This window comes from Verticillium alfalfae, genomic scaffold, assembly GCF_000150825.1.
Source record: "Verticillium alfalfae VaMs.102 supercont1.4 genomic scaffold, whole genome shotgun sequence".
NCBI classification, from domain to species: domain Eukaryota; kingdom Fungi; phylum Ascomycota; class Sordariomycetes; order Glomerellales; family Plectosphaerellaceae; genus Verticillium; species Verticillium alfalfae.
In genome coordinates, this window is record NW_003315035.1 from 1,236,121 (window position 1) to 1,244,982 (window position 8,862).

At 53.2% G+C, this 8,862-nt stretch overlaps 5 protein-coding genes across 5 annotated transcripts in view; 2 read left to right on the top strand and 3 right to left on the bottom strand.

The window, feature by feature from the left end:
* Window positions 1–67: 67 nt before the first annotated feature.
* VDBG_03811 (predicted protein) lies at window positions 68–669 on the bottom strand (the record flags this gene model as incomplete). Its single annotated transcript, XM_003005812.1, has 3 exons — window positions 68–512; window positions 567–606; window positions 663–669. The coding sequence occupies 3 exons, from the start codon at window positions 667–669 to the stop codon at window positions 68–70; spliced, it is 492 nt and encodes a 163-aa protein (XP_003005858.1).
* Window positions 670–1,560: 891 nt separating this feature from the next.
* VDBG_03812 (ER lumen protein retaining receptor 2) lies at window positions 1,561–2,437 on the bottom strand (the record flags this gene model as incomplete). The annotated part of the gene is made up of 2 exons (XM_003005813.1): window positions 1,561–2,247; window positions 2,300–2,437. 2 exons carry the CDS (start codon window positions 2,435–2,437, stop codon window positions 1,561–1,563), a joined length of 825 nt encoding a protein of 274 aa, XP_003005859.1.
* A 1,724-nt stretch (window positions 2,438–4,161) lies between these two features.
* On the top strand, window positions 4,162–5,187 carry VDBG_03813 (conserved hypothetical protein; the record flags this gene model as incomplete). The annotated part of the gene is made up of 4 exons (XM_003005814.1): window positions 4,162–4,282; window positions 4,463–4,587; window positions 4,649–5,082; window positions 5,136–5,187. 4 exons carry the CDS (start codon window positions 4,162–4,164, stop codon window positions 5,185–5,187), a joined length of 732 nt encoding a protein of 243 aa, XP_003005860.1.
* Window positions 5,188–5,726: 539 nt separating this feature from the next.
* On the bottom strand, window positions 5,727–6,808 carry VDBG_03814 (adenylate kinase; the record flags this gene model as incomplete). The annotated part of the gene is made up of 2 exons (XM_003005815.1): window positions 5,727–6,373; window positions 6,439–6,808. The coding sequence occupies 2 exons, from the start codon at window positions 6,593–6,595 to the stop codon at window positions 5,727–5,729; spliced, it is 804 nt and encodes a 267-aa protein (XP_003005861.1).
* Window positions 6,809–7,006: 198 nt separating this feature from the next.
* VDBG_03815 (mitochondrial distribution and morphology protein) overlaps window positions 7,007–8,862 on the top strand; it is a gene marked incomplete at both ends in the record, with an annotated part of 2,932 nt that continues 1,076 nt past the window's right edge. The window contains 4 exons of the mRNA XM_003005816.1: window positions 7,007–7,167; window positions 7,291–7,332; window positions 7,486–7,514; window positions 8,359–8,729. Of these exons, the coding sequence (XP_003005862.1) occupies window positions 7,007–7,167; window positions 7,291–7,332; window positions 7,486–7,514; window positions 8,359–8,729 (603 nt within the window). The remainder of the gene's footprint in view (window positions 7,168–7,290; window positions 7,333–7,485; window positions 7,515–8,358; window positions 8,730–8,862) is intronic.

Consider the following 8,862-nt stretch of genomic DNA (forward strand, 5'->3'; position numbering starts at 1 on the left):
CGCATCAGCGTCGTCGTCTATCACTGTGTCGAGTATTTGCTGCAGCTCTTGTGCCTGAACTGAGAGATCACCTCGGCGGTTTCGCGTATGTCGCTTGCTGGTGGGCTGGTGCTGTTGCCGGGCTTTCTTCTATCTCTTCGCGGCGGGGCTGATGTTCTCGACGCACGTATACCTGCTGACGACATCCTTTCTGGCTGCTGAGAAACCGGCCATCGAGTTCGTCGATAGGCGCAGTAGCTTCTGGCGTCGCAATTCTTGAAACTGGCGTCGCATCTGCCGGCTCTTCGCGGGCAGTGATGGCAAGCTTCTCTGCGCTGGCTTTGGAGCGATCATCTTGCCTCTCAGAGCTTTTTCCGACTCGCTTTCGCTTCGCGGATGTGTTGGGCGTCGACCGTGTTGCTTGAACGGGCGGGGTCGGTGCGGGAGGGTTTTCTGGGCTCGTTGGTGCGACAGTCGATGTTGTCTCGTCACTGAGCATTAGCTGAAAGGACACTTCTTCGACTTGTCCATGTCTTTTTACACGTCAGCAATCTCTAGAGAAAAATATGGTCCAGGCCGGGACGTACCCGGCACCACGAATGCGCTGCTGCATGCGCTCAGCGCGTGCTATCGAGGTTGAGAGCGTCAGCCATGAACATAAGTGTCCTTCTCGGCAAACTTACTGGCCATGGTGACAACGAATTCAGATTCCACATGAAAAGATCACTGAAATAAAAATCTCAGATTTTGGTCATGATCCTGGACGAATCGAGATAGAACAGGGGTCGTTGGGCGTCGGCTTGGAAGCAAGTGCTCAGGAACGAGACGCGTCGCATCGGAAGTGGGGGACGCGCCGATAACACCTTGGCTACACCGAGCTTACCGAAACTACTGGTACAGACCACAGCAGCACGGAGCTGCCCCAGAAAGCCCCGCACATTCGTGGGAAGCTGCTACTTCAAGTCATGCAAGGAAATGAATTCCCCAATATTACATGCAGAACTTGTGTCTTAACACGCCCTGCACATCGGACAACTCAACATGCCATAGATAGTCTCAAACAAGAGCATTAGCGACAAATCGGCATTACAGCCTGATAGATGAACAGACAGTTCTGAAGCAGGTTGACGTCAAGCATGCCGTCAGAATGGACCTTCAAAGGGCCTCGAAAGTTGACCATTAGGCTCTCTTGGTGTGATTTTGTTTCGCAGGTCTGTACAATCAGTAGCCTATAAGCATGTCGAGGTGCCCTTAGTAGCTGACTCAAAGCTTGCAGGATGCGATACCGTAGAAACTGCAATAAAGTGGCATGACAAGTAATTCTCATCGCTTGTTTTATGTGTACATGAATTGTTGAACGATAGTAAGGAAAAAGATAGACCCGCTGTGGAATACCGTGGTATAGATTGCGCATGTAGCCTCCCACAGGGGATTGGGTAGAGAGCACGCGAACCCCCCTGTACCTACGACTGAGACGTAGAATCAGAACACATCGTGAGAACACGCACATCTGCGAGAGCCGAGAATTTCTTTCGCGGGCCCTGCCAGGCTTCCGTTTCGCTGCCACTCGGATTCCACCCCTCAGTTGTCCCGCCACTCTTGGCCACCCTGGACTCCACTTGGGGATCCGCCTCGATTGTTGCTGTTGTGACTGGCGCTCGACGAGGCAGCGGGAGTATCATCATCGTCGTCGTCGTCGAGCACCTTGGCAAGCTCATCAGGGTCTTGCATCTTGGCATCGGGATCGACGATGCCGCCATCATACTCTGCCCTCTCCCCGCGCTCAGCTTCTAGCACACCATCATCAGCACTGACGGAGATGCCCCTCGCTCCCCACTTGGACCGGCTACCACCACGTCGGCTTTCGTGACGACCAAGCGCAGGGGCACTCTCCTCATCTTCCTCGCCATAGTCTTGGTTGCTGGGCTTGCCAAAGATTCTATGGAGGAACCAGCCACGGTTGAGGTCGTCGGCATCGACAACACCACCATTGCGAAGCTTGACCCGTTGGCGCGTGTAGTAGACCCAAGCAAAGTCGACATAGAGCGCTGTCTGCACGATGCCGAAGACGACCGAAACAGCATTGGGGGGCTTGTCCGACAGATCGAGTTCCCGACTAATCCATCCAACAAGGTAAAGAGCCCGATAGGAGCCCAGGGCGACAAGGTAGAACGAGTCGATAACGGTCGGTACGGTAGTCTGACGCAAAAGGAGGAGCTGGGGTAGGATGCAGACAGACTCGAGGATCTGCGAGAAATCCCAAATCCACTATCGGTAGGTGTTAGTTGCTTGCTGTCACAAGCCATGGGGACACACATACCACAAACATGCTCCAGTGCGACTTTGGCTCAAGGATAAGCATGGCGAAGGGGGAGAGGAGCAGAGCGCCGCCGAGGGCGCCAGCGCCAACCTTCCAGGCCATCTCGCGCTCCCTGGATCGGGGATAGATCCACTGCATTATCCCAATAGTGTAAAACGACGAGAGAATGTAGAAGGCCTTGAAGAAGCGGTTCCAAAGCACTTGTTCGGAGAAGAAGTCGGTATATCTCGAACAAAAGACCAGGGCATACAGCCCCTGGGTAATGAGGGAGACCCCTGAATATAATTGTCAGTATGCCCTAGCTAAGTCGGCATCGGATCAATAGCAGGGTACCTTCAGCACTCCTGTGGCGATGAATCGAGAAGAGGAGGATGCATTTCGAGGAAGGTGGGAGCAGTCTCCCAGCAATCGGAATACCTAGGCACGCATCAGACTAGCCACACTATGGTGTTCACATCGGCCAAGTCTCTACTCACGTTCCAAGCTGTCATTTTGTATGTCGGAAGGTTGATGAGAATACGGAGTCGACCTCCAATGGGTGTAGTTTGAGGTTACGATTGCGAAACAAATGGCCACGGTCACATCACACGATGCGGTGCGCCGCAGGAGTATGGTCTAGGAAAGTAGACCGATACAGCTAACGAATCCGCCGTGTTCTTTGTACTCGTCGTTCGTGCAATCGTCGCAATCGTAGATTTCGTTGCGGTCGTTTGAATCGAGGCTGCCTAGAGGGATGTAGGCAGTCAAGATACCTTAGCTACCTTGTGTTGCGTAATGCGGTTGAGTTGTCCCAGGCACGCCTGGTGGCTTGGGCCAGAGTCTCCCCTCTCCGTGGACGTCCACCTGGGCGACAAGCTTGGGTGGCCTTATCGATGACAGTACCCACCAACAGCTATCCGTTCTAGGGGTACCTCTCAGAGGAATGAACTCCCACCTCTCAATCCAGGGGACGTGGCGCCTCTTGAGGTGGCTAGGCCACCTCATCACAGTGCCCCCCAGACAGGTTGAACAACCTCCTACTGTGTGAACAGCGGCCCCAGCGCTGCGCCCCATAAGGTGCAAGGGCATATTCTGTCATTCCCCGCTCCTGCGCCTTGGTACGTAGCCGTAGGCGCTCTTGAGTATCAGTGCCCTTCCTTCGTAGCTCGAGTGTCAAAGACGATAACCCGACGTATCCGCACCCCTACCACCTCGGAATAGCTCCACATGAAGCCGCCCTGCATGACCTTGATCTCATGCTTCAGGTCCTCGCATTCGCAAGTATACACACAGGTCTCCGTCTCGAACAAGCTAAAGTATGATGGATTCTCCACTAAAAATTGCGAACACTCACGCCTACCACCCTTGTGTCGCCAACAATGCCAATGATGCCTGAGCTTGTTCATTCGGCCCCACGCCCGAACAATTAAGCTTACAATGCCCACAGTAGTGACTCCATGTCTTTTCCATAGTGCATGTAGATGTGTTGATCTATAGATGAATACATTTCATAGCAGGTGAACCCGGTAATTTGATGATAGCGGCCATCAGAATTGTCTTGACCTTGGCAACTCGTTAGTATGGTGAACGGCAACAGACTTGGCATGGACGACCCGTTCCAGGTACAAGGCAGGTAGTAGGAGAGGACCGGAGAGGATGGAGCGGGATCAGGCTATAAACGGTCAGAGTGATCCCTGCCGTGTTCGCCGCCAACCCTCTCTCCGCAATCCGACAATGTCTGACCCGCAAATAATACTGATGACGACCCGTCACGCGTCTTCTGGATCGGCATCGATCCTATAAAGACGCGTGGTCTCAAGCTCAAGTTCTGGAAGCGACATTGTACGCCAAGTTGGTGTTCGATATAGCCCATTTCGTCTACAATGAGGCTCGGTCGGCTCCCTATCGCGCTGTCAGCATGGTTGGCCCTGGGAAGTGTTCCTATCGCGGTTGCGGCCGACGAGAGTCTCCACCGTCGTCAGGCCAAACCTGGCAAGTACTTTGGTAGGTTTCATTGTCTGTATGTCCCTCAGCCCTGCGAGAATTCAACCTTACTCTATTGTAGTTGAATCCAGGTAAGGTGTCCGATGCAAGACTCCCGGTGATCTGCCTATCTAATCGTGGAATGGACTGGAAGCTTCAGTGCACATTATGATGGCAGGTTCGCAACAAAGCAGATCACAGATGAGAAACTCCGACGAGAGGCGTTGAGAGTCCTGATACAGACTTATCTGGCCACCTTTGAGAGTATTGGCATCGAGACATGGCTCATGCATGGAAGTCTTCTGGGGTGGTGGTGGAACAAGAGGGTAACCGCCGAGACTGCCAGATAATCCTATGTGCTCTTGAAATCAGCTGACGCCGAAAAAGGTGATGCCATGGGACGATGATGCCGATGTCATGGTCTCCGAGCCCAGTTTGTTTCTACTTGCCGCGTACTACAACATGACGACCTACTACTACGAGTACCCGGCCATTCCAGAGGGTCGCTCCTTTCTGTTGGACATCAACCCTCACTACCTGGTTCGAGACAAGGGAAAGGGCCTGAACTCGATAGACGCAAGATGGATCGATATGGAACATGGCCTATTCATCGACATCACCACCGCAAGGTACAATGTCACATACGGGGAAGGTGAGGGTGTGTTAGTAGGCAAGGACGGTCACCTGTTTCGGGACACCTATCTGTTACCACTGCTGGAGACGACCTTTGAGGGTGTTAAGGCAAAAATTCCTTACAAGTACAAGGACTTTCTGATATCCGAATATGGCAAAGAATCCTTGTCGGACAAGGAAATCAATAAGTAAGACCCTGCCGAACAGTTACACGTCCACATGTTACTGATAACCACCACAGCCACCATTTCGATGACGACAAAATGGAGTGGGTGCCTACTAGAGAGCTCTAATGGCAAATAAAAATCTACTACGTTTGTTAACGCATGCAGCATGGCCGTCTGTGCAAAGCGAATGCAAGTTTGAGACCATGGAATGCTATCATGCGTTCGCCCAGTCTGTTCGTGTTACGGATCGCTGTTAGCCTCGCACCCGCCAACTACCTCATGCAAGCCAACTCACGGCGTTCCTCATGCCTCATCATCCTCCAGTTGTGTCCTAGCCTTTACAAGATGAGAGAAATGCCGCCATGAAGTGAGCCAAGGTGTTTCCGAACCGTATATTCCACGCTTGCAGGAGACTCGTGCCTGTTGTGCATCACCTATAAACAGCTTCACGCCGTTCTACACACTAGAGAGAGAACACGCTCCGAAATAGGATCAACGCCGTCGCAGAAGAGTCTGCCCCAAACCCCTGGACTGCCCCCCATCATCCCCGAGCCCATGTCCCACCAGGACATGCTAGTAGTCGCCGATCTTGGGCGTGCCCAGCCGTCAAACTCCCAAAGGTATAACGTATATGCAGAAAAAAGGGAAGAATACAGAAGGCTTTTTCAAGCCGCAAAGCGTTTCTCGAACTCTTTATACAACTTGGGGCTGATCTCATCACTGCTCATACCCTCGACTTCCCATAGGACGCCCTTCTTGGCGTAGTGCTCCAAGAGGGGCTCGCTTGTCTGCTGGAACTTTCGGAACCGCTCACGGTAAACCTCCTCAGTATCGTCGGGTCGTTGCATTAGAGGTTCGCCAGTGATGTCATCAATGCCGGCCACCTTGGGCGGATGGAAGGTGGTATTGTAGACACGGCCCGAGGGCTCATGAACCCAGCGGCCGGCGATGCGCTGCATGATCACGTCGAAGGGGGTCTGGAGAGACACGACAAGATTGATTGGAATGATCTTGTCGCATGTCACGGCTTGCGCGGCAGTCCTCGGGAAGCCATCCAGAATGAAGGAGGCATCAGGGTCCTCCGAGGCCTCAGGGGGGCCGTGTGCATCCAGAGCAGCCGTGGTAACGTACTCGTCGTGGGCGTCGGGGAAATCCCCAGCAGTGGCTGTGCTGGCGGCCAGGGTCATGACATTATGCTTGGCTTCGTTGGGCCGCAGCCAACCATTCTTGTACAGTTCGTTCGAGATCAAGCGCATGATAAGGTCGTCAGCGACGAGGCCGCCGGTCTTCATTGTCTTCTCGACTCGAATTCCTGTTGAAAGGGTAAGTTAGTTGGCGCGACCGAGGCACAGTCAGGCGAGTGACTTCGTAACATACCAAGAGCCGTCCGGGCAGTGACATTGCTTCGAAGTAAATCGCCCGTGCTGATGGACTGAAGTTGGGGAAAGCGATGTAGAAGTCTCTCGGACTGGGTGCCCTTGCCAACGCCTGGCGCACCGACGAGGATAACGCGCGCTGCCTTTCGGAGTCTCATATTATATTTTCGGTGACGGGTCGATCCAAATTGTCCAAAAGATTGGGAACAAGATCTGTGTTGGGATGTATATAGACGTCCTGTAAATGGTATCCGAAGTATCCGACTAAGAAAGGGGAAATGAGCGATTCAATGTAGCTCGAGGTGCCGAGGTGGCACGGATTGACGGGAGGATAGATCTCGTGGCTCGTGAAATCGTCCCCGCGGCGCGGGGTGAAGTGGGAAGAGTTGAAGGGACCGTGGAATGGAATGACGAAACCACAGGATTCAAAAGTCGGGCGGACGATTAAAAGATGATCATAGTCGTGAAAGTCTGACCATATAAGATGCGAAAATCGACAGAGATATGGGATGCGACAGCGATGTGACGCGAGCGGCTACGAGAGGCCTAGAGTTATTGCCGAGGAGTAGATGTCCCAAGGCTATTGTGAGGGTGGTGAGGATGGGGACCGCCGCCCTGGGAATGTTACTAATGTACCAGGGAATCAATTGTTGGACTGGTCGGATGCAGTTCTGGGGGCAGACCAAGCACGGGCTGCATCAGTGGCCCTCATGTTGAGTGGTGCGATGCAGTGAGAGTGGGGCTGAGACACCCTTTCCCACCGGCCGACTGGCCTCTCGAGCGTTAGAGCCATTTACTGGCTGATCTGATCGTTGAAGACTCAATAAGGTAAGGTACAATGACACGCCAACAGTCTGTGCACGCTCGATTTTCAGATAGTGGTAGAGATTCCCGTGTAAGCCTTAAAGCCAGCAGCTTTAATTATTTCGTGTTAGAATGCTTTTGCTTAGTTAATTCTTGATACCCGTATAGCCGACAAGGGCAGTCTCTGGACAGGATGGACGTGACTGACCTCCCCGATACAAGGCGAGCACGATCTTGAGAACAGTGTAGCTGAGATGGAATTTGTGTTGAGAAGTAAGTACGCTTGGGCCTCACGTCGAAGATATTGTGCGGCGACGCTGCTTCAAGTGAGTCTTCGCTCATTTTGCGAGAGATTTGAACCACAGATTCAAGGCGCGACAATTGTCGCTTAGAAGAACGAGGTCTAATGCAAACACTACACGAGCCGATACGGCAAGGGTACTACACAGTTTCTGCTTCGGACCAGCAAAACCTTGGATAGCTGATGTATGCGTGGGAGTGGCCTAGGCACGCCACCTACCCCTACCTGTACCTTCGGTGCCTCACGGAAGGCTTGTGACAACTATGACCAAGAGTGCTATTGCACGTGAGAGACGTCGCCTCTCTAATCGGCCGATGTTTAGCCACATGAGTGTTTGGTTGCAACACGTAACATGCTGCTTACGTCAACTCGGCTCCGGCATTGAGCCTGCCCAATTGTGGGTAAGCCTGGCGAGGCTAGCGCCCCTGCATTCGCTGTGGAAAAGTTGCGTTGAGGCAACGAAAGGGAGGTCTCGGAAAGTCGGAGCTAACAGGAGGAACCCCAGTCAACCCCAGAACTGTAGACGGAAGTCGCATCTCACGGAATCTTCTCTCTCTCCATCCCTCAACATCCTCCATCAGATCAACTGCCCTTCAGCACGCAATATCACCCATGAACAGCGCAGCTCGATAGCCGTACGCTTCTCTCTATCCAGCCGTCGCGACATCAGGACTCGTTCCGATTATGAGCGCCTCCGCCAGCGTTGCCCGCCGGGCAGTCGTTGCGAACCCACTTGCTGGGAACGGTGCGCTTCATTCAACCCCCGTCAATTTGTCAAATCGCAAGACTAAAATCATGTAGCACGCGCTCTTACAGGCCTAGCTCTGTCCCACGGATCTTTCAACAGATACGCCCGACACCTCCCCCGCAAGACTTCAGCGCTCGCTATCCTTGTTCCCGTTCGCCACATGAGCACTGAGCATCATAACCAGAACCAACCGCATTCTGGCCCGCCGCCTGGGTTCAATGTCGATGCGGCTAAAAAGCCTCTCGCTCAAGAGGCCTCATCCGTCCCCAAGAAGGATCAGAACTCTTCTGAACAGAAGAATGCACCGAGCAACAGCGCTGCAAGCTCATCCGAGATTCCATCGAAGGAGGTTGAGCTCGATGCCGAGGGCGGAGCTGGTACCTCTGTGAAGCAGGGTGTCGCGGTTGACGCTAAAGACTCCAAGGAGCAGAAGTTGACGGTGTGGCAGAAGTGAAGAAGGAGGTGGCATCACTACTGGGATGGCACTAAGCTCTCGCTGCTGAGGTCAGGATCAGTACTCGACTGGCGCTGAGATGGCTGCTGGTTATGAGCTCAGCCGAAGAGAAAACCGC